At 53.0% G+C, this 23927-nt stretch overlaps 4 protein-coding genes across 4 annotated transcripts; 1 reads left to right on the top strand and 3 right to left on the bottom strand.

Moving 5' to 3' along the window:
- Window positions 1–80: 80 nt before the first annotated feature.
- On the bottom strand, window positions 81–997 carry MRTO4 (mRNA turnover 4; the record flags this gene model as incomplete). Its single annotated transcript, XM_028635867.1, has 3 exons — window positions 81–144; window positions 244–732; window positions 807–997. The coding sequence occupies 3 exons, from the start codon at window positions 995–997 to the stop codon at window positions 81–83; spliced, it is 744 nt and encodes a 247-aa protein (XP_028491749.1).
- Window positions 998–1549: 552 nt separating this feature from the next.
- On the bottom strand, window positions 1550–13832 carry TEL1 (Serine/threonine-protein kinase tel1; the record flags this gene model as incomplete). Its single annotated transcript, XM_028635866.1, has 12 exons — window positions 1550–1607; window positions 1660–3572; window positions 3629–4365; window positions 4853–7257; window positions 7308–9432; window positions 9649–9912; window positions 9964–10155; window positions 10687–11314; window positions 12296–12795; window positions 13198–13547; window positions 13629–13722; window positions 13784–13832. 12 exons carry the CDS (start codon window positions 13830–13832, stop codon window positions 1550–1552), a joined length of 9315 nt encoding a protein of 3104 aa, XP_028491748.1.
- Window positions 13833–14726: 894 nt separating this feature from the next.
- Window positions 14727–19956, top strand: D7B24_001642 (uncharacterized protein; the record flags this gene model as incomplete). Its single annotated transcript, XM_028635865.1, has 5 exons — window positions 14727–14916; window positions 14984–15589; window positions 15645–15881; window positions 15938–19842; window positions 19897–19956. The coding sequence occupies 5 exons, from the start codon at window positions 14727–14729 to the stop codon at window positions 19954–19956; spliced, it is 4998 nt and encodes a 1665-aa protein (XP_028491747.1).
- Window positions 19957–20618: 662 nt separating this feature from the next.
- Window positions 20619–21227, bottom strand: SLX8 (SUMO-targeted ubiquitin ligase complex subunit slx8; the record flags this gene model as incomplete). Its single annotated transcript, XM_028635864.1, has 2 exons — window positions 20619–20815; window positions 20864–21227. 2 exons carry the CDS (start codon window positions 21225–21227, stop codon window positions 20619–20621), a joined length of 561 nt encoding a protein of 186 aa, XP_028491746.1.
- Window positions 21228–23927: the final 2700 nt, after the last annotated feature.

Genomic DNA, 23927 nt, shown 5'->3' with positions numbered 1-23927 from the left:
TCCACACGTACGACCACTCGTAACCTTTACGCAAATGCTGCTGAACATTCCTCTCTTTTCGTATGAGACCCTTTCCAGTTTTACTCCTCCATGGCGGTGGCCTTCTTCAGGTCCGTCACCTCGCCCGTCGCGGCACTCCAGTACCTATGCAAAGGTTAGCCGCTGCAGCAGAGAGAGAGAGAGAGAGAGAGAGAGAGATTGGTGGGCCGTTCTCGTGACAAAAGAGGGTGGAATGGTACGTACGCGATCAGCTCGACGCGGAACTCGCTCATGCAGATGCCAAAGAGCTTCAGGAGCCTCGTCTGCCGAGAGTCGAGGACATCGCCCTCCTTGCAGACGACGTAGCCGGGGGCCGCGTCCTCGGCGGGCTCCTCCTCGCCCAGGACGATGCGGCCGCGGACCATGCGCGTGGGCATGCCGAGGCGGCGCAGCTCTGGCTCAATCGAGTGCTCCATGGGAACGTCATGCTCGCGGGGCACCTCACCGCCGGTGGCGAAGAGAACACCCTGGGGAATGGCGAACTCGCGGGGCGCCGTGGTGCCAGCGCGCGCAAAGTCGACGGGCGAGAGGCCTTCGAAGTAGGTCGTGATGGCGGAGGGGTCGCGGTTCGTCAGGAGGAGGCCGACGGTGCCGCTGAGGTGCGGCGTCAGGCGGTCGGTACCGTCGAGGAGGGCGGTTTCGCGCGTCTGGCCGAGGGCCTTGGACATGAGCTTCGTCTTGCCGAAGAAGAGGCTGCGGGCGGGGGGGATTGTCAGTCAATCTGGGGGTTGAACATATGATGGGCAAGGGGCGTGGACAGAACGCACCGGCAGTCGGAGAGTTCGTGGCGGACGTCCTTGAGGTGATTGTTGCGCATGTTATCGACGCTGAAGACGAAGCAGTGCTGGTACTGGGGGACGGCCTCGCGAATGTTGGCGAAGAGCTTGTCCTTGTCCTCGCGCGTCTTCTTGGATACCTGCGTCATGTTGACGAGGCGGTTGCGCTTGGACTTGGGCATTTTGGGCAACGGTTGTCTGATGAACCTTTGGTATCCGTTCTAGTTCGCTTGCGCAAAACACTGCTGAAAGATCGAGGTTCGAGATCGGAAGTTGAGGGGGGGGTGGGCGGTCGAATAGTCGCTGCTCGTGGGCTACGTTGGGGAGGAGATTTGCGGTCGAATTTCCTTATCTTTTATCGGTGAACGGGTCAGCTTCAATTTTTTGGGAGTTCTTGTCCAACTTTTTTTTGGGACCCCGCGTTGGCAGGCGGAACGATTTTCCGGGGCAGGGTCCAAGTGGAGCCTAACAACCTAGGTGCCCCCCTAGATAGGTATCTCGTTGTGCTGTGGGCACGCCAAAGAGACCGACTCGGCCTGGTGCCACAGCGAGATGGGAATTGATCGTGCCGTGCAGGATGTATCATGCATGTTACTGGCAGGTTCTATAACCAAGACCGAACCCTCAAGTTTAGGCAGTCGTCTACCATTTCCAGGAACCAAGACCGCCGCATTCCGACGAGAAATTAACCCTCACCGTTGCCTCTGCCTGATGTCTATTTGTAGCGTGGGCGATCATGAGATGTAGGTATACATGTTTCCGTCGCGCTCCATGTAATCCTTGTCTATCAACCTGCAAAGAGTCAGTACGCGAAGGAAACAACCGACAGATTCGTGATACATACGTCTCTATGAGCTTCTTGATGGAGGCGGCGTCAACGGGACCACGCTTGCGAGTAAAGTTGATCACTTCAGCCACCAGCTCGCTGTGTCCGATCGTCTTGCGCGCCTTCATCACCCGCACAATGGCCGCCTGCGTCTCGAATTTACGGTCCTCGGCAATGCGCTCATGTGTCGCTTTATTCTCCTCCTTCGTCTCCTTGAGCTGAATCTGATTGATCTTAATCCGAAGTTTGGGATCAGTGAAAGCTTTGTTGATGGTAAAAGTATCAGTCTCGCTGACATCCCTTCCCTTGGGGTGTTTGCTCAAAACTCGGACCTTGCCACAGGCGAGCGATTGTAGTGTCCGCTGGAGTTCCGGACCCGCAAGTCCCGTAGCTGTGCTGATCTGTCCGAAGCTGAGGAAGCCCTCGAGATCGACCTCGTTGAACAGCACAAGCACAACGGCCTGGAACGCACTGACCAGGAGTTCTTTCGTGCCTCTCGGGAAGATGGCCTTGACCGTACAGTTAGCCAGCGAATGGGGCCACGAGAGTTTTCTGCCGTCATGCTTGTGGTTGTACCACCGCTCGAATCGTTCGATCTCGGCCGCAGCACCTTCAGGCAGGTTGAGCTTCGTGTCGGGATATGTCGGCCAAGACGCTGCGGAGATGACCATGACTTGCAGATCGACTTGTTGTTCAGCATTCGTGCCTTCTGACCATTGCTTGAAGTGCTGCATCTCCTCCTTGGCGAGCTCCTGATCTTTGAACATCTGCTCAAGATTACGCGTAAAGTTGGCACCGCACTCATCCCGGAGCTTTCGAAGCATGTTTCTCTCGGCATCTTCGCTCGCACTTCGGCCCATGAGCAACCGCCTGGCCAGATCTTTCTTGTAAAAAGCTTCAAAGGCGTCCTTCCCTTCAATGAACCTGAAGAGCTCAAGGGCAGCATCAAGCTGGCGATCCAGCTCGGCATCCTCGTCAGCCGTACTTGATTGCCCGCTTTTTTCGGCAGCAGCCCGATCCTTGTTGTCAGACAACAGACTCTTGGGAAGAGCCTTGAGACCGCCTCGCAAGAGCATGTCAATGTGTTTCGCGATCATCTCTCCAATCTTGGAAGTTCCCGTGCTCCACCCCGAAGTCGTTTTCCGGTCGTTCATGAAAGCGCCGAAGGCATGCCTCAGTTCGTAACCAAAGACTTCATCACCTCTGAAGCCATCTCGCACGACCAAATCCAGAGCTCGCCTCAGCTCAAGCAACCTCATGACCATGTCGTCTCCTCTCTCTACGTTGCCCACAATCGCTGCTCCAGCCTCCTGGATGTAGGTTTTCCACGGGTCCTTGAGCTTCGCCTGGATCCCCGACAACCGCAGGAGGTCGTAGAGAGCTCGCATCGACTCGATTTCGTGATCAGCAAGCAGCTTCGACAAGCTTTCGACATCCAGAAGCTTAGCCGAGTAGTCCTTCACCACGATGCCGTGGGCGGCATCGAGAAGTTGCTTCTTGGTCGTGCTGTCAAGGTTGTACGCGTTACATCGGTAGTCCTCATCCTTCAAAAGCTTTTCGCATGCAAGGATGTACTCCTTCAGACTTGCTGTGCTCCTCTCATCTGCAAATTCGTGGAAGAAGTTGACCGAGTCGTGGAGAAAGGCCGGCTCAAACGACTTTTGGTAGACGTTAAGCACGTTGAACATACGGACTGATTCTTTCAGTAATCGAGCGTCGAATCGAGCGTCATTCACTCGATCGTAAGAGATCAGCTCGCACACCCCGCGGAGACATCGAGTAAAAGGTGTCTGGTTGGTAGCGTCCTTGCTGGCCGAAGACGAGAGCATCTTCCGGAACTGCGTGATTGTCAAGTCGTTGATTGAGCCCAGCGTTCTCTCCCGAAGAAGATACGTCCTGTCGAGGTAGCTGAATATAGACCGAATATCTATCTGAAACCATGTGTTAGCATTGGCTCTTGAGAAGAACGAACGCAAGTGGCACTCACAACTGCCTTGTTCCAATCCTGCCAGTGGAGAAAGACGCTCCGCAACATGTCAATATTTGAGGGGCCTGGCGACCTGTCGATGATGGATCGCAAGGTTGCTTGCTTCAAGTGAGCTTCGCATAGCTCTTGTAGCATCCGATATAGTTCCTGCCCCTGCTCATGCCTGCAGATATCCTCCGCGCCCCTGTACAGCCTCTCCATTGGCAGTTGGAGAGGCTGGTGGCGAAGTATGCACTGAAGGGCATCCTTGAGCTGCTGCCGTGTCCGATCATAATACTGCTCGGTCTTGTCGGTCTGCGTGGGTGGCCTGAGGTTCTTGATCACGATCTTTTTGGCGCCCGAGTATGGCCGGAAGGCGCTCTGCTGTGTAAGGTCAATCACTTCAGGGAGCTTCCCCTTCGTCTTGTTAGACATGGTCGTCATGGAAGCGGTGTCGGCGCCAAACTTGAAGCGCTTTGGGCTTGGCTTTTCTGAAAACGCCGAAGACGGAAGGTATTGGTTTTGTTGCGCAAGATGCGGTGTAGAGAGGGACGCGTGCACGTCAGAGTCGACGCGGGGTCGCCGCCGCGATGGGCTGCTAATGCTTGCGTCGCCCAGTGCACCCGATGAGCTTGGGCTTGTGCGAAGGCCTGAGCTTACCGAGCCTGTGGCCCGCGATGGCAGTTTTCCGTCGGCCGGGTGGTTCGGTTTCGACGGCATCGACAGGACCGGGAGGCCCTGCAACAACTTGAAGTAAGCTGTTACGCAGCCTAAGGTGTCCGAGTTACAGAGTCGTCCTGTTCGTCCAGCAATGCGGTGAAAATGCCTTTAAAAAGAGGCTACTGAAGTGGCCCGCCAATCTGGTGTCGTGGAAGTTCGTCAATTATCTTTGTCGAGAAACACGCTGAAGGAAACGGGAGCAGTTGAGGTGGGTTTGCTTCACGGAGTTAAGACACGGAGAGGAGATGGGCAACAACGGGGTGGATTGAGGCGAGAGCTGCCCGCAACGACGACATCATCCACTTTACGCGCTTCCTATCGCGCTTCCTCGGTAGATAAGGCATGCTGACATAATCGTTTGATGACCTTCTTAGCTGTCACCCTACAAGTGGCCTCAGACCGTAGATACAGGAGGTCAATTTCCTTCATTACGCTTAGATGCGGAAAGCGAATTAAAACGAACTGTTAGAGTTCTCTGAATAAGTTCATCGCATGTGTGTATCATCTATGCATAGGCGGCCCAACCTGAGTATAATACAGCCAGGTTCCGCTCATCCGTGGCCTGGTTGATCAAATCGTTGACCGTCGCTGTGACGCTCAATGTCTTTGAAAGCTTCTTGCGCACCACTTCCAGCGCCCTGTCTGCCTCCGAAGGCTCGTTCACCCTCGTCTTTCCCCTTCCAGCCACGTCGTCATCCCCATCCCCGCTGCCACCCTGCAACTTTGCTAACCGTACCGGTGATATAGACCAGGAGTACAGAGGATCGTACCGCAGAACATCAAGGATGGTCATGATACTGTACGTCTCCTCCCTTAGCGCATCGAGCGTGAACTCGCAACAACGCTGGAACACACCCTCTTTGGTGACGCCCATACCATCTTCAATGTCCCTCGTCAGTCTGAACGGTACCAGCTCGGGCACCGGCAGCACGCGGCCCATCTCAAACGCAACACCCAGATCAATGTGAACCACCTCGCCTGTCTTATTGTCCAGCAGAATGTTGTGCCCGTGCCGATCGCCTAGGCCAAGAATGTGTCCCAGCATCGAGATCGCGGCGGTGGTTCGCGTGTAGGCAGTTCGCTTGACGAACCACTCGTCGGGGTCTACAAAGTATTCCATAAAGAAGTACTTCATGACAGGATGAAAACGTTCCTTGACTTTACGGTAGGCACTGACCCTCGCGTCCACAGATTTGCCCTGCACCGCAGAGATCTCCTTTCTGCATTGACTTCCCTTGAGGTCTTTTGGATAATACCGCTCATGGGCAGGCATGAGGAATTCATGAAGCGGGATGGTATTCGGGACGAACTCGATGAGGCCTGAAGCCGATGTCAGAGGCAAGACCTTGTATGTGCGAATGCCCAGATTGCGCCGCTGGGTCTCGCGATGCAGCTTGAGCAAAGATGATACGGCAGCAAACACCTGCTCCATGATGGCATCTTGGCGGAGGTCGTCGTTGCCCCCCTTGACCAATTGCTTGTATCGCACGCCATCCGTGCCAACTGCGGTGATGATCTTTGGAGCGCTTACCCCCGAAGCAATCGACATCTGCGGCTCGAGCCTCGCGATGATTGGAGCCTTAGAGTAGTCCTTGTCCGCGGACAGTTCGAGCTGCATCGTCGGTGGCGGGATTTGGTACTTATTCAGAGCAGCCACGAGGTAGTTGCCCGAAGTCGTCTCCTTGAGGTTGATCTTGTGCCCTGCTTTGTACTTTGGGTTGTCGCGGTCAACCGCCAGTCGGTGATAGTGCCCGTTTGTTCTGTCAATGGCATGCCAGATTGCGCCCTGCGTAGGGTGTTTCTCTAGTTGATCTTTGACTTTGTTGGTTGCCTTGTGTCGCAGCACTGCCACCTCGTCTTTGCTGTTTGCTTTTACCTTGACGCCAGACCAGACCTGATACATGCTGTGGTATGGGTGGTCTATACATATGTTATAGACGAGGTTGATCAAAAGCCTCTGAAATATGTTTGATTGGTCCTGCAGACGAGAGCAAAGCTGATTCATGAGGGTTGCAAATTTTCGGGTGGGAACCTTGTCGAGGTGTCTCCGAACGGCGTCGTTGGTGGAATCGTCGTCCGATCTTTCAAGCCATAGGGCCGTGAAGCGCAGTGCATCGTTGTTGTGTTCGTCGGACGCGATGAGAGACAGGAGATAATTCTCTAGACTCAGGCGCACGAATTCGCTCCTCGTCTGCTCTACCCGGCGAAGCTCCTGCTCGTCGAGATGCAACCACTGTTGCGCTCTGGTAAGGTGGGATGAGTATCTGGATTTCGTTTGCGAGTTCTTTTCACTGGAAATCAAAGACCGCAACTGTGCAACTTCGTCGCTTTTGCCCTGCTTCAGATTCTGTAATCTTGCCAAATCATCAAGCCCATCGGAGTTTTGCAGTTGTTCATCACAAAACATGGCGAATTGGTGAAAGACTTTGCCCGCGTCCTTGCCGTCGGTGCGTCCCTTCAACTCCTTCAAGGCAGGCTCAAGATACTTCCTCTGGATGTCATGTGGCTTCTCCAATTTGGCTACTGAAATTTGGTAGCCTATTTTGGACATTAGATCAGAACGACTGACCGGGATACTCTGTTTCTTGAATACAGAGTCGTTGTCGATGCTCTGCAGCATCCTGATCGACGAGACCATCTCGCCGTGATCCCAGAGTGAGTTGGCTGACTCTATCTTGGCGGCTGCATCAAAATTTAGTCCCAAATGTTCGCTCGGCACTATCAAATTTGTTAAAGATGTTGATATGTTGAGTGATTCTTGCGTAGCGCGATGGAAACGGTAGATGCCAGATGATATGAGCTTGCAGCGGACTTCGATCTGTCGTGCTTGGCTGATAGAAAGATTGGCTGCCGCTCGCAATTTTGGCTGTTGGCTCAGCAAGCTCAACGTGGTACCACGCGACGACAGGAGCTGACTGACATCGTCATACCTGATGGGGTCAGTGGTTGCTCTTCAATCAAACAATTCCATGATACATACCTCCCTCGCTTCATCCATTCGCCATGGTTTTCGAAACGGTCAAGCAGAGCCTCAAGCTCTCCAAAGTCCGCGACATTGACCACGTCATCGAGTTCGGCCAACACAGCAAGCGCCCCAAGATGATGCCTCAAGTTGGCGGCATTCAGGCCGCGACTGGTCAGACTGGCCATTGTTCGTCCAAACCCATCGTAAATCGCCTGCCGGATTGCCGAAGAGTCATTGGCTTGGTGGATGCTTTGAAATGCTTTGTAAACGGAGACCGCATGGTTCTCACTCGAATTTGGTGCTGGCAGATTCCAGATTTCCAGCCTTCTGGCGGTGCCAAAGGTGCTTTCAAGCGAATTCGTGTTTTCGACAAGACTTTGGGTTTGCAAAAGAGCATGCGAAAGCCCTGATAAACCCAGCGTACTCAGAGCCTTGACCATTGACAGGCCATCGTTCTGCGAGGCTGGATCTTTGGACTGGATGTGGCTATCGAACTGGGCTCCGCGGAAGGCTAGGCTCTTGGACCCGTCATTTTCGTATTCCAAACGCGCCATCACGTTCGATAGACTGGAAGTCTGCGGCAAGCCGTAGTAAGCGTCGGGATCATCAATGTTTTCAAAGATACTGAGTAACACACTAGGTGTATGAGACTCCCGGATAGTGGATGACCTGCGTGATGCTCGGGTGACTTGGGAAGCTGCTACCTCAAAGAACAGGAGGGCAGTTTTGTGCATCCCACACCTTGATGCAGCACCGGCGGCGGAAGAGAAGTCAACATCTAGCCAACTGGCGCGGTCCGCAATGGAAGACTCATTTGGCAATGGTTGTGTTCGGAGATAGAGCAGAGCGTTGAGTAGGTGCTTCTGGTTGTGATGAGATGACTCGCTGGAGACTGCGAGCCACTCCTTCAAGGCGTCAGAAAGGAATTTTCTGGCACTTTGCTGCTTTTCCATTTGGCCACAGAGAGCTAAGTGGAGGATAAAAGGAAGAGCCTTCTCAGCGAAGCCTTTGACATGTGTCAAAATGGGCAGTAGCTCGCTCAAAATGATGAACTCGGGGACAGCCTGGACCAGATACGTGACCACTTTTCGGATCCAACCTGCATCCTCTATGTCTTCCATAGTAGAAGAAAACTCATCTTGTTGCACTCGTTGCGAAGCAGTGTCTGATGGCGGCGTTCGATAAGGTTGCCAGGTGGAGGCAAGATACAAGGGCTCGGGCAGTGTCTTCTGGGCAGCAGTGGTCAAAAGCTCATCCTCCTCTGCTGCAGCTTCCGAAACCACAGCCCTCAAAGCAGACTCTGCCAGCCCTGCGGTGAATGAGTCTTTGCTCACTGTGAGCTGCTGTAACAGAGTAAAGAGCCCTCGCTCTGAGCCATTAGCTCCAGGAGCTAGCTTGAGGCTGCTCGACAGCTGCGATTCGCGGAGCAGTTCTGGCTCAATCTCTCCAGAGGCAGCAAAAGCTCTGCCGACAACACGTCCAGCCCATGCTAGATATTCATTGCTGAGAGCCTGAGCTTTGCAGCTCTTCAAAACCAGGCCGCCGTGGTGGAGAGCTTTTTCGTCATCGCTAATGACATCGTATCTCGCAGATGGTGGAATGACAAAGTCCCCACAGAGCAGACCAAGGGCGAGATCTCGGGCAGCCTCGTTCAACAGTTTCTGCTCGCAATCATCATCTTTCAAGATTTCCAGAAGAAGTGTGCTTTCGTGAGTGCCGCTCTCCGCATTGCCAGACGTTCGAATATTCGAGGCGGATTGTGTAATTGACTTGAAGGAGTTTTTCTGGTCTTGACTTTTGAAAGACGGAGAATCGTATTGCGCAAGAAAGTTGGAAAACCAAGCGTGGAAATGTTGAGCCTTATTCATGGTGGCTTTGAACTGGCTTTCTTGTGTGGTGCTTGACTGACTTGATTCGAGGAAGACACGCAGAGATGCGAGAGTCGAGAGAGCATATCCTGCGAGGAAGGAGGGTGATTGCTCAAGATGCTCAGCTCCCTTACTGATGAGGTATTGTGTGACTCCTAACGCGTCATCTGCACATTCGGAGTCGACGATAAAGGGCCGAATAGAGTGGAGGAGCATCTCGAGGGCATACACATCGAGCGCAATGGAGCCAGCCAGGCAAATGAGAATGCGAACTTTGCGCAACACGGAACAAGCATGCAAGGACCCCAGCGCTGGGTGAACGGTGTTGAATAACCTTCGGGCTACGCACACCACCAAAGCTGGAGTCCATATGCTTTGCAACTCGTACTCCGTCCGATTACATAGATGAAAAAGTTGTCTGAGAAGATGCTTCCCTTTGAACATTGGCTGCTGATTTGCCGGAAGAGTAACATCCGAATGGGAGAAACTCTTCATCTCCGACATGGCAATGGCGGCGTAGACAAAATTTTCGTCTTTTCCGAAATACTTGTCCATCGGGTCTTCTTGATCGAACACGTCGAAGAAGACTGCGATTATGTCGACAAAATTGGCGTAAATCGCGTCAAGATATGGTTCCTTACCCAAGGTCTTGCGGATACGGCTTTCCGCTGCTGTAATCGAGTTGCCTGCGCTGGTATCGTGAGCCATTGCATAGGCTGCGATCTTCGAGAAGCCTTGCTTGATCATCGTAGCTGGGGTAATGGAAAGTCTCTGGGCAAGCCTGGCAGTGCTTTCTTCCTGACCTCGCATGAACATTAGTGCTGCAGCCTCAGATTGTGCCGTCTTGAGCATGTCCTCGAGACTCGTGAATCCGAAAATTTCAAACGGCATCTCTTCAAGTTCATCACCGTCGAGCCAAGTGTAGAACAGCTGAGGGCTGAAAATCCTGAAGAGCTCCTTGGGTGATTCCAGCTTCAGGGCGGTTGAGACCTTAGCTAGACATCGAGTGGCGTACTGGCTAGACTGTTTTATCTTGCCTGGAGTCTCGAAGATGTGATATGTGCATCTGCGGAGGAGCGTTGGCCACCGACAAGCAAGTTCCGACAGAACCAAGATTCGAAATCCGATCCCTTCGATCTGTCCGGGATCCGTAGGCAAGCTCTCTAAGACATCCAGAAATACTTCGTCATGTGTCTTGAGCACATATAGGGCGAATATCTCAGGCAAGCGCATGGCTATGAAATACTTGACGGTCATACTTCCCTGCTGTAGAATTGAAAGGAGGGTAGTACGGCAAGAGGCAAGCCCAAGATTGCTGCCATACTGAGGATCCTCGCGTAGCAAGCAAAATAGAAGCTCAGCCAGTGCGATCTGGGACCGAGGTGAAAGACTATTCTTCGGGAGGGATGCCTTGACGAAATAGTGATAGAGGTCGCCGACAAAAGTAGCCACGTCGTGTTTGCTGTCTGACCAGACGCGCAAAAGTCCTTTGATGATGCTGAGGCTCATGGAGTGTATCGTCTCACAGCAGGTGTACTCCGTCTCTCCAATCATCTCACCAAGCTTCTCAACGATCACAAGCGCTTCGTCCGGCTTGATAGTGAAGTCTGAATTGAACACTTCAGATGTGACGGCCGTGGACAACAGAAAGTCTTGTCTGGAGAGACTGGACAGTTGCTGAAAGAAAGGCTCTGGAACAAAACCGATCTTTTCTCTGTCTTTATCGATAGCCTCGAGGAAGTAAAGTCGTAAGGCAGTCGAAAGATAGAAGGCTTCACTGTTCCATTGCAGGGCTGCGCTGCGACGAGGGACATCTGGTATCTTGACGGAGTTACTTGTTCCGCTTTCTTGCGAGTCGAACTCATCGTCTAGGTCCATGAAATCAATATTTCGACCCGATGGTTCTCTGGCTGATCGCTGACGAAGTGTTACGGCACAGCGGGAGAGAAGACGCAAGAGGTAGGGGCAGTGCAAGACAAATTTTCCAAGCTCGGCCGTCTTGAGTGCAGGTACATGGAGGGACGTTTCTCCAAGAAGAAGCTCGAAGAAGGCTTGATTCTCAGGAGCGCTGAGAACGGCGTCCAATGTTGAGTCTAGAAGTGTGAAGGTTGCTGCCTCAATATCTCTGGACTGTCGGGAGTTGAGTTGCTCGACCTGTGGAATTAACAGTGTACCAACGACACAAGCAGAAAATAAACTCTGTAATTTCTCAAGTGACAATTGTGAGCTGCCTTCTCTCTTGCCCCATGATCGACAGAGCTCTTGTAGTTCTTCGATTTTGGGGAACAGCAGTTCGAGGATCAGCCTCTGGGTTGTGTGTATATTGGTCGAATCATGCGCAAGGACTATGTTATTGCCTTGAGAAGCTCGATAATCCTCTTTAGCTGTTGAGGCGGTGCTGGATAATAAGAGCAGAAAGCTTGTAACAGGGGCAGTCTGCTGATACGCGCTCCATGCCTGAGAGATTGTGGTTCCCGACACAGGCCGTGATTGAATAGGGAGCATTTCAGTTCCACAACAAGCCCGGACCAAGTTGGCGAGTTCTGCCGGGTGTACGTGGGGAGAGTGAAGCGAGGCAAATGCCACATCAGCTAAATCTTGTAAGAAGTTGTACTCATTACAGTAGCTTGGAAGGCGGAACTAACCTGGTTTCCAGCGCAGGAAAACCCACCGGATGACGTGATGCGAGGTTGACTGATTCTGGTTTGGCAGCTTGACGCCACGGAGGAGTATAAGTTGCAGCATCAATGCTATAGAGGAATCAACTAGGATCGCAGGCCCATTCACATCGGCGGTTGTGACAATGCTTGTGATCTCGTCTGAGACGCTGTGATACGTGAGCATCTCGAAAACTAGGATAGATCGCATCAAATGACAAGCAGCGCGACATGTGGCTGGAAGACTGACAGCTCTTGCGCTGAGTTGCCAGACCGGACGCCAAGTTGAAGTATTATCTTCGTGACCCTTTCCGAGACCTTCAGCAACACAACTGTATGCCACCATGGCCCACGAGGCTGTGGACCCGGCCTCGCCTAAAAAGCTAAGCAGCTCAGTATGAAGATTCAGGACTTCACGGGCAGAAATGAAGTCGAGGCCAAGAAGAAAAGGTATTAGTTGCAAAGTAGCTCGTCGAACCCCGGTACTGGGAGACTTCAGCCTGCCCTGAAGGCGGTCGTTTGCTGCGTCGATTCGACGTTTCTTTTTGCGGGGCTGCTCAATTTCTTCTGTTCCAATTTCATGTTGCGATTGCCGAGGGGCTTGAGCTTTCCACAAAGCTTTCTCAAGGAATGCTAAGACTTGGAGCATCACCCACTTGCGCTCGCCGTCTTGATTGTGCGGGCGGAGACCGAATGAGCGGAGACGGAAGAAGTCGTCAGGGGTTGTTATTGTGAAGCTAATGTCATCGATATGCAGCTGCGATTGTTCGTTGCGCCTCGTGTACTCTAACCACAAAGTGTCGAAGAGATCTTCCACGTCACCTTTGATTGACAAGTCATCTCCATCCTGTAGCAGTCGTTCTAGATGCAGATGTATGGCAAATATGGTCTTTAACATCTCATCTCGCACAGAGTTGAGCATCTCGTCCTTCGAAACCGTTCGACCTTGCCACCAGTGGCTGATGAGCGGCGCGACGTCTGCGGCCAAAGCTTTGGTTCGAACAAGGTCATGAGATTGAGTGCTTGTCAGGATGATGTTGAGAGAAGAGAATGCAAGATGGGTGATCCGGCTCAGGCCGAGGTGTCTCAAGCTCAAGACTTGTACAAGGGTCTTTGCTATTGGCTTGGACCTCCTAGTAATAGGTGCGTTTGGCGGCGTGAGGAGGAGGTATAGGCAGTGCAGCAAGTCCTGTAGTGTACTGCGATGAAATTGTGTCGGTTGTTTTTGACTCGCTGTGCTAGTAAGAGTAGACCGCAGTGTTGAGAACGTTCCTGGTGCGGGGGATGCGCGGGCGCTTGCGCCTGTGTCGTGTTCGTTACCATCGAGGTAGGATGTCATCGAGTCAAGGCAGAAGTCGATGCAATCCAACCAGCCCTCACCATTTCCCTCAAACGTGGCGAGGTGTTCGACATTAGCCTGGTGAGATAAGAGAGCAACGATGGCCTTGATGTAGTTCTGCAGAAGCGGTTCCACCATCTCATGGGAGTTGTTGTCTGGCCCCGGCAGCGTCTGGGTGATGTGGTCGATGACTGCAAGTACCGTCTTGCGTTTCAACTTGGAGGCCCCATGATTCAAAGCCAGGCGGAGAGCCTCAGCGCACTTGGATAGCCGTGTGGCAGCAGATGCTGCCGTGGTTTTCTTTCCGCTGTAGTAGCTCTGCTTTTCTGTAATGGCACATCTGAAAAGAGCCTCGAAGATGCGATGGTAGTGCTTATCGGCCAGAATGGATCTAAGGTTGTTCAGCCGCCTGAATGCAGCGGCTACTCGGGAATAGACATTGATTCGTGAGAAGCAAGATTGGCGAACTTACAGGTTGGCTGTCTTGGCTTTCTTCTCATCAAGGAGAAAGATTAAGTCGTCCAAGCCAGTGCCCCTGACCTTTAGCGTGCCTCCAGTGATGGCATCTGATGAGATCAGCATCTGTAGACACCGCGTTTCGGCCTAGAATTGTTCAAATTTCCTTACCAAGCGCGTCATTCAGGGTGACATCCCCTCTCGATGCAGCGGGCGCCATGTCCTCATGATATGTGGTCGCCGATGAGACGCGTCCAAGCTGTTGTGAGGCTGTGAGATGTCCATGACCAGGCACTTTTGGGGTGTAGAGCTTGAGGCCACTGAAGACCCACCAGGCAGCTATGGTGGATCCCACTCATCATTGCGCTAGCCGAAGATGGTTAAGTGCTTTTGTACTTCCCACCCTTCACGTCAGGCATTCAAAGTCAAGGCGATAGACATTTTAGTGATATGAGGAGTGCAACAGATACACAAGTTGTTAGAACGTTGCAACATACATGACCTAAACCTTACGATGTCCGTTATATCTAGGAACTGTGTTGTTCAGATTCCGGTGGCCCTGTGATTCATCATTCACCACCTGCTCCTGGCCGGGGCTCCTGATATGTCGGTGCTCAAAATTGGTGCTACCCCTGGGATGCCAATTGTTAAAACACTTGATCGCTTCGCATACTCACACAGCGTAGGGCTCATTGGCTCTCGACCCGTGGCGGGAGTCAGAAGGCTTTGTATTCCAAGTTACAGGCAAGCCATGTCGCCCTTGAATCAGCGTGGTACGGTGGTGGATGATCGAGGTCAACATGACTGGCAGAAATGCTTACCGCCTGCGATTCTGAGACTAGCCGGTCTCCTACCATGCCCGCCGCAGCAACGGGGGGCTGGATTTCAACCCACTGCTGCCCGCTACAGCTCCAGCGTGCTAGTAGCTTCGACACCTGCGACTCGTCGCGCGCCAAAAATTCCAACAAATCTCCAGGCGGAACCCGCGAACCAACACAATCGACAGCCACGACAGCAACAGCAGGTGCTGCAAGCCCTCCTATTCCAGGGCCACGCCTACAGCTGATGCAGCCTGCGCCGTCCTCGACAACGCCATAGCGCCCTTCCGCCCAGCATGGCCGAGATCACTACCCTGGTCGCGCTGCAGTCTTTCCATCGCGACCTCGTCGCAATACGCGAAGGACGTCCGGAAAACACAGAGTCCTGGGACAATTCACTTGTGCAGGAACTTTTCAAGCGCGAGCTGTCTAGATTGTGGCAGCGCCCGGCGAGAGACGAGAAGAGTCGCTCTCAGGTCAAGTCAGGTTAGCAGAGCTCTCGCAGCTAAGAACTTGCGAGGCTGAATTTCCGACTAACGTGCCGCCATTGCAGGCAAGGTCTTCATTGATGAGGAGGAATACTCCGTCAACGAAGAATTCCAGCAGATTGCTCTCAATTTGGCAGACGAAGCCGAAGTTAACGAGATCGAAGCCGCTCGATATGTTCTCGAAGCCGAAGAAGACACTGCAACTCTAGGACGGCCACTGCTCGAATGCGCCATCATCAGGTTCCACCAACAGCGGAAATATATTCTGGACAGTTTGCGGTTGATGTTTGAGGTGGATGACCTGGACGACGATGAGGCAGACCCCGAGGTGGTCAACGTGATCCAGGCATATTTGGCGGATAACGTTCTCAAGGATGTCAACCGGAAGAAACTCTTGCCTAGGTGCATGTCCGCCATGCAAGATGTACGCTCTTGGCTCGCAAGGATCGCGGACAAGATGACTGCGGCAGCAGTCTTGATGAACGGCCAGAACAGGGAAAAGCCCGAGGGACTGGAAACGCTCGAGTTCTCCCGGGCGAGTCTTGTCCAGCAGCATGAACTTCTGGCTGTTGTTCTATGCCGTGCCGTGGAAAAGAAGGAAGCGGAGACGGCTGACTTCCGTGGCTTCCTTGACCAGCTCAGAAAGGCGGACAAATATGACGTCCTCACTGGTAAGCGCGAGGTTCTCCGCCCGACGAGGAGCTCTACTAACATGGGACATCACAGTGCATTTATTTCCTGCCCTCGGTGCTTACATCACAACTTTTGGCTCAACGGAAGGTATCGGGGACCTCACAGTCGCGCGGGAACTTCATAACGTTATCTGCCGCCCCAATGACGACAGTTCCTGGCCTCTGGTAAACTTGCAAGCAGCTGTCAAGGCTTGGTGGGTTGCCGAGTACAGCGGATGGTACCTGGATGACGGACTCCTCGGTGGATTGCAAGGCGTCGACCTTGATGCAGGTATGTGAATGTGAATATATTCACAGCGTTAAGGTTCAAGTGCTAATGCTGAGAAGAGGATCGAGAACGATCAAAGACCTTCTTCGATGCTCTGAGGGACGGAGCTTTTGATTTCCTGCTCTCCATCCTCGCAGATGTCAACAGTGCAGAGCAGCAGGACCCGTCCAGAGCGGCGTTGCTCAAGTGGCTAGCCCGCAAGACACCATCGCTGGTATTCGACACTGTGCCATTCTCCAGCTTCTTCAAGGCTTGCCTTACCGCTCAGTTAGAGGTGTTCGTTGATGCTTTCATTTCCAATCTCCCTGACGTTCTGCGAAAGCTTCGCAGTGAAGAGGACGAACAGCGACAGCTCAGTCAAGCACACGAACAAGACACTGATCTCGAGCGCTTCCTGCTTATTATTGCCATGTCATACGAGGACCGATCGGACGCAGCTACCAACTTCTGGCTCGACCCTGATAGCAACTTGGCGGGCTTTATGCACTGGGCGTCGCGACGAGCTTCCACACCTTTGGTTACAGCCTTCTGCAACATGCTGCAGGCAGTTTCCGGGAATGACACCTGTGCTACTGCTGCCCACGACTTTTTGTTAGATGAGGGACATCACGCATCTGGAAAAATGAGAAGGTCACAGTCTTTGACGTGGCATCAAATCTTCAGGGAACTCACATTCTTCGCCAACAAGACTCGAGATACGCCACCAACATCTCAGACCACACTCTATCGATCTGGTAGGCCGCCCACAGTGCAAGCTGAAGCAGAACCAGAGTCGGAAATGATGCTACAGGCCTACCTAGGCTTAATCACCAAGCTTACATCGGAGAGTGAAACGGCCAGACAATTTTTACTTAAGGAGCCCAACTACAATCTTGTTGAGGTCTGCTATCAGCTCGCCAGCAGTCCTATTCTTCCCCACATCCGAGCCAGCGTCTTCACTGCTTTGCGCGGTCTCCTAACGCACAAGTCTCAAGAGGAAGGTCACATCATGTGGACTTGTCTCGAGAGCTGGATGGGCGGCGGTTATGTTGTTTTCCCTCCTGGACATCACCGACCTCCTCTTAACCCTCCCGAGGACGTTCAGCAAAAGATCGGTGATGAATTGGTCTCTACGCCAGAGGAAGGCATCGCTTTCATACAATTTTTGACTTCACTGGTGACGCCTTCAGAAGAAAGCAGTTCCCTGAACGACTCACTACCTTTTCCCGAGACGCTGGGCTCAGCATTCCGCATGCCCGGGATCGAGATATACGTGGACCTGGTTCTCGCGACCTTGTCTTCACCCAAGATTATTGATGCCAACGACGTCTATCAGGCGCGACTGTTGAGGCTCAGCTGCCTCGAATTCGCATTCGTTTGCTTGGCAACGTTCAATGAGGACCTCATCATATTGGCCAACCAGACGAACATACAGCTCGATGCGGCGATTGCCACTACCGATCTTGCGACTTATGTTCGACTCCATCCTTTTGCACGTGTAATGGAGTGGATGTTTAACGACAGCACTGTCAACGCTCTTTTCAAGATCATTCACCAAGATGCGACTGAAGTTGGGAATGCTTCTCCAGATGCACCCATCATCACAAGCATATTGCGCTCCGTTGAGGTTATCTCGAAAGTCCTCGACCTCCAGTCGACCTATGTCGAACTTGTGCGACCAGTCATCAAGTCCAAATCGAGCCATCGAAGGCAGACTGTGTCCAATGCAGCGTTCGCGTCCTTCGAGGATGGATTGGCTAGCCATCTTAATCTTGTCGTAGACCTCGGCAGCTACTGCGGTATCGGCCACCCTGATGTTACACTGGCTTGTTTGAAGCTGCTTGAGAGAATGTCCAGCGCCCCCAAAATCACATCGGCGTGGACACTTACATCCGGACGGCAAACACAGCGAAACAGAGCCATCATTGCGATGGAGGCCAACGGCGATGATGAGGCGATATCACGCTCACTGGCTTCCGAGCTAACGACATCGTTTGATCTGGGCAGGGAGGCTGAGTCACCAAACTATGTGACCAAGGTTTACATCCTCGACTTCCTTTACAGTTGTCTGGCTGCGATGCCGAACCAACCTACCATCGCTCACCTGTTGCTTGGCTTCCAATGCGGCGTCGAAACCTTGACCGTCGATGCGAATGGCACCTTTTCGGAGCGGACTTCACTCTTCCACGCCGTTTTAAGACTGTTGCTGGAGACCCCCTCTGGGGACAACCAGGGCATGCGATCCTGGCTCATCACGCTGAAGTTCAAATGCATGCGGATTTTGCGCATCCTCTGGAACTCCTCCTTGTCAGCATCCTTCGTCATCGATGAACTGCGAGAGAACGACGTCTTGTTCCACTTGCTTCTGCGGGATGTTGTCATACAACCCGCCCTGGCTTGGGAAGGCGAAGACATCAACCAGCCTCATTTCCCGCTGACTAATGGTGCTACTACCCTCGTCGATTTCCTAGCCCTACGCAGCATGACCCTGGAGTATATCGCCATGGAGCTTTGTAGTATTTCACAAAGTCGACTTCCGTCTGCGAAACGTCGCATTTTCGAAGCCTTGAATGGGAGACTTCAGGGTGACGAAAACGAAACCATCACAATCCCAACGGTGTATGACTTGTACGACTTCCTGCTGCCTGACGGCATGTGGGACAACTCGGAGCCCGCCGTGCAATTTTATAAGGGCCTGGATCTGAGCACATGCTTTGAACAGGATGCGGATGACAACTCCGTTGCCAACATCGAGCGCGTCAAGGACATTCTGCAGCTCAAGCGAAGTGAGAGGCGCGGCGAGGGCGTTCTGCTCACAGCTCAGGACTTTGCTGTCATTGAGCAGGAGGAAGCTTCAATAGTTGAGCATCTTGTGTCATCCAACCGGCAGAAGCAGATCGCATCCCAGAGCCTGAGAGTCCTAAAGACGTGGACAAGCCTACTCCTTGTGATGGTAGAATCTAACGATTTCAAGGGCAGTGCTCGGACATCGTTCCTGTTGCAAACCTTGCAAGCCATCTTGCCCGGCCTGGAGCTATATGCATGCGATAGGCCGGCCGAGGCCGCGGAGCTGGCGAAGCTGGGAAAGGTTTTGCTTTTCAAGCTTGATCTCACTACGAAAGCTTCGACAGTCGACAAAGAAAGCCAGAACATCGGCAGCCTAGTCAGCGACAAGCTCTACCAACTGTTCCAGATTTCGCTCCAGGCCATTGGCAAATGGGCCGGCACCTCCGATATCCGAGCCATCTACTATAGTATCTGCTATCGATACCTGACCGGAATGGTGGATGAAGGCATGCTCGTGGCCGAGCGACCAAAGACGATGCGCACAATCCAAATGTATGGCGAGAGGCTAATCAGCATCATCTGTGACGACGCCTACGGCAGCGAGCCGGACAGCCAGACAGCTGCCATGATCCTTCTGAATGCGCTGGTCAACTTCAGTCGCGCAGAAGATAGCCCTCACGTCATTGAGACACTCAATAGGCTCAACTTTATCGGGATCGTCATAGATTCGCTTCGCAATGTCCACGAGGAATGGACCCATATCATCAAGACCGAGGACAAGGCGCAGGAAACTTACCTGTCGTCCAAGTTGGCCCTGCTCCTGCAGTTGGCACAGACCCGGATGGGTGCGAAATATGTCTTGCACGCGAACCTGCTCAGAGCGCTCGAATTGTCTGGCCTCTTTGCTGCGGACCCTGAGCTGCAGAGCGACAGAGCCAAGCCCCGCGCACTGGAGAAGCACTATGAGCTCCTTGCGAAGGCTACACACATCATCGGGGCAGCGATTGTCTGTCGGGGAGCTAGCTACGTTGGTCAAGGACAGAAGTTCTTGACTGACCACCGCATGCTTGTCACGCACACTTTGAAAAGGAGCGCTGGCATTGGTGCTGCTGAGGGTGGCGACAGCCCTCTGGAAGAGTGGATCGAGGAGTTGGCCGAAGGTTTCGTGGTGCTGATTGCCGCGACTGGTTTCTTGGAGGTAAGTGGTCATGATGGTCCGACTTTGTCTTAACTTGAGCTTACCCAGATACAGCATGACAACCAGACAATGCCCGAAACGCGGAGAGACACTGGACCTTCGCTGTTTCACTAAAGCACCGTAAGACTGCAGGCCGCTAAGAGGAGAAAATGTGGTTGTCCAGAGGATGATCCCATGCAGGATTCGTTCACTTGTGGGGGAGCAGATGTAGACCAAAGTAGCTGACGTGGTCCGGCAGCATTGAAACAGGCGTTAAGGGATGGTGTATAACTAGGTAGATGCGGCTCAAAGCCTTTGTGAAGAGACAACTAGGTCGGCGGTAACGTGAGGCAATGTGGCGGAAGAAGCATCAGTGTTTGAGCATCTCTCCAAAGCTTGTGATCCCCGGATGGATGACCTTGTCACGTCGGAAGGAGCATGCCACGCATGTCACGTCGCAGCATGTAGCGTGTAGGTGGGTCTACGGTTGGATATGAATATGATTGCAGCAAGTACCTAGACACGCCGGTCTATGCATCTTGGCCCTCTGACCTGGCCGAAGCCGAAAACACTATTGATGGGGTATTACCAAACGCCAGCCTCCCTCCCTGATAGTCCGTCACCACTCGTAAACTGTACTTTTCCCGTATTTCGGCCCGTGATCTCGAAATGGTCGATGCTGCTGAAGAATACCAGTGTCCTGTCCCGTTCCGGTCGCACGGTGTAGGCTGTAAGCTTCCACTACAGACATCTCCTAGACCTTGCGGTTCACGCTCCTGTGCCATTGTCGAAGGTCGCTACCTCTGCTTGCCCTTTCCCTTTAGATCCGCAGCTGTCATGAGTTTCAGCTCCAGCGGCCAAAAGCCCTTTGTCTTGGTGCTATATGCATTTCGATCCTTGTTATCGATCTTTGTACGGCAGATGGGACATTTATTTCGTGTCGCTTCGATGTGGAGCGCAGAGTGTAGGCACTCGGCACAAAACAGGTGGCCTGCTGATGTATGAGCAGGCGTCAGTTTCAAGATTCAGCTATAGTTCGTACCGCAGTGCGTTACTGTCAGATCAGTGCAGTCGTCCATGCAGATCGCGCACTGAAAAGCACCAATCTTCACCCTCCTGTCTTCCTTTGGCGGTCGCGTCGCCGCCGCGGGTATCTCGTCTGAGGTGGCGAGATCGATGATATCATCGTCTTCTGGGGCAACTGCTGTGCCAGACTTCTCGCCGAAGAGGTCGTCGTCGTCGTCGTCGATAACAGTCGCGCGGACGTTGCGTGGTCTGGCAGGTGTGTCTGTACGGCTCTTGGTTGAGGATGCCTGGGATGCACGGCGACGTTTGGTAGCTGGTGCAGGGGTTGCTTCTGGAGCTTCTGACGACGGGGCGCCGCGCTTTCTTGTGGTCGGCGGCATGATCAGAGGCCTCCTGCTGGGGGATTTCGGCTGGCGGTTGCGACGTTGCGCTGACTGTGGCTTTGTATCTGGTCCGGCGGGCGGAGATCCAGAAGAAGAGTGGTTGCTGAGCCAGGCGATAGCAAGCTGGTTTGGTCCGAATAACGTTGCTGCCAGCCAGCGCAGGACTGGTAGCCGACAGGAGGGGCGAAATTGGCTTGGTAATGTTGAAGGTACCTAGCGAAGGTAGCGAAAGTTAACGATCGCCCCTCAAGGTAATGCCTACAGCGGGACGCTCAGACCATGTGTGCGCTAAGAGTGCCTGCAGTCTTCGGGGGCGGCATGTTGCCGTGTGGGGATTCCGTGTGACGTAAGCCTTTTCCTACCAAACTGGAATGACCTGGTGTGGTCGTGGATCTTGCCTGGGCACATCACAAGAGTTCAATTTGATACTAACCCTTTCAATTTCTTGCTCACTTCCTCTGGGAGCGAATTGGGAGTCCGAAGAGGCACCGACTTGACACAGCTCTCCTCCTCGCCAGCCTCTTCCTCAAAATGCTCAAGATGCATGCCCAAGGTGCTTTCATCCCCTCTCAGCCGTATCAACCAGCTTCTAGAAAGGGTTCGGTAGAATTTGTCGTCGCAACTGAAAAGCTCAACCGCCTCGATATGGCCACAGCAAGGGCTCTCCTCTTCCTTCAAGCAGCTTCTGTACCACGTCCGTCGTGGTTGTCCACCGCTTCAAACTCTCCAAATTTAGGGGGCCTACCCGCGAGGCCCACCCCAAGTCCCATGAAAGAGTGAAGTTCTTCGCCTGGTGGACTTCCAGAACAGTTGCCAGCCCCTCACTGCAGCAGATCGGCTCTCATTCGGACAACAGAGATTATTGCGGTTCGCCTGATCTTCTTGCATGCCCTACGATGCAGGACCAAGCGACGCAACCAACCGTAATCACATGGACTATCTACCCAGAGCCTGCGGACGACATTGACTTCGCTGCATGGCATCGAGCCGGCCATGTACAATCTCCAGGAACAGACGCTGCACTGGCCGTCGCCATTCCATCCACCCAAGGTCTGATGCGGGCAAATTGTCATGTTTGACCTGCCTTCGGCCACAAGGACTGTTCCAAAAGCCTGGAGTCTTGCCGCATCCCCGGCAGGTGGGTTCTGGTGAAGACGTTGTAAATCTTTGGCGGATGAGAGAGCAGCATTCTGAACAGTCTGTTTCCAACTGACACATATTGTCGGAGTTTTTCCCTGGACACGAAAGGCGATGGTGGCTCGAGCAGCATGTATGTAGTCTTTACCCTCCACATACGACCCACCGTTTGGGTAGCTGCAGGCCCGACAACCTCGCTCAGCATACGTGTAGCTGTGGTGCCAACGGCTGCGGATACCGCTCCTGCCCTTGGGCATCTTGTCATAGTCGGCCTCCGTGGCGTTTGTCACCACCGTGTCGATATCTTCCCAGGCTTGTGAGAGCTTGTGAAAGCAAAAGACCAAGCAACCTTCCCATCCAATGCATATGCGCTTCCATTGCGGGACTTGTCGCTGTCTTGCTGAGAAAAATACAGCCGGGTGTGTCTCATTGCATCTGCTGCAGTATCCCCTTTCGTGTAGAGCGTGCAGACGCCTGGCGGAGCCAAAATGGTTGCAGGCTGTTACACATTCGACGCAGTATAAGAGCGGCCGCAGATGACTTGATAGTCGAGCTTCTTCATTTTGCGTCATGTTTGGTTTCTTACTTTGTGTCTCATCCGGTCGAGCCTCACACCCTCCGGTTTGCTTCAGGCGTATACAACAAATCGAAACGCGCCGTCTGATTGATGCGCCGAAGGGTCCTGCGACTGATGCTCGCGAAATGAAAACTGTGTGCAGGTAGCTGCGACATGACTTCAACGATCAACTCCTCCGGCAGCAACCGCAGTATCAGGTCGGGAGTTTTTGGGGGGCGCACGTTAGACATGTCGACGCGAGACCAAGGTGGTTGACAAACCCGCGGAGTATCTGCGAAAGACCTGAAAGCACATCAGTATGAAAACACCGCAAACGGCTACATATCCGAGACCAACATCATGATGAAAAAGAGGGGATCACCAGGATCGTGTCTCCATTGACGAGTCTTGAGTTGGTCTCTGACAACACCCTGCCTAGTGGAAGCCCTGAGTTGCAGTAGATTCCTCGGTAGCAGGAAGCATGTTGCTACTAAACAATCTCGAGGTAGGTAGGAACCGAAGTACCATGGCCATGTATAGTCAATGTAAGGAAAGCAAGCTGCATGGGCACGGCGCGGACTGGCAGGAAAGTAGGCAGTATAGGTACCTAGCTAGGAAAAGCAATGTTTAAAGGAGTGCCACCTCGTTTTCAACGCAGATGCCTAGTACAGCTAGAAGAACAAAGGACCTGTCCTTCATTCTGCATCATTTCCTGAATACCTACTCATGGTTGGTGATCCTGGGTCAGACGGATTAATGGCCCTGCATCAAACGCACCCCATAATAGCTCAATCCGAAAAGACGCATGCAAAAATTGTAATGAAGGTTTCTTGTCGGGACTACTTGCTAGTACATCGTCTGGTCATTCGTGCAAGAGAACGATCTGACCTAGGTGATGATGGTGCTGAGAAGTGCAATCTTCAATGAGCGCGACATATTGAGCGCCCGCCGTAGTGTTCTTGAGTTGAGCGCCAGATCACGTGGTCGCATGGGCCTGGAATTGG

This window comes from Verticillium nonalfalfae (genome assembly GCF_003724135.2).
Source record: "Verticillium nonalfalfae strain VnAa140/NRRL 66861 chromosome Unknown scaffold_134, whole genome shotgun sequence".
Lineage (NCBI taxonomy): Eukaryota > Fungi > Ascomycota > Sordariomycetes > Glomerellales > Plectosphaerellaceae > Verticillium > Verticillium nonalfalfae.
Note: the sequence above shows the minus strand (reverse complement) of the source record. Positions and strands in the feature narration are given on the sequence as shown.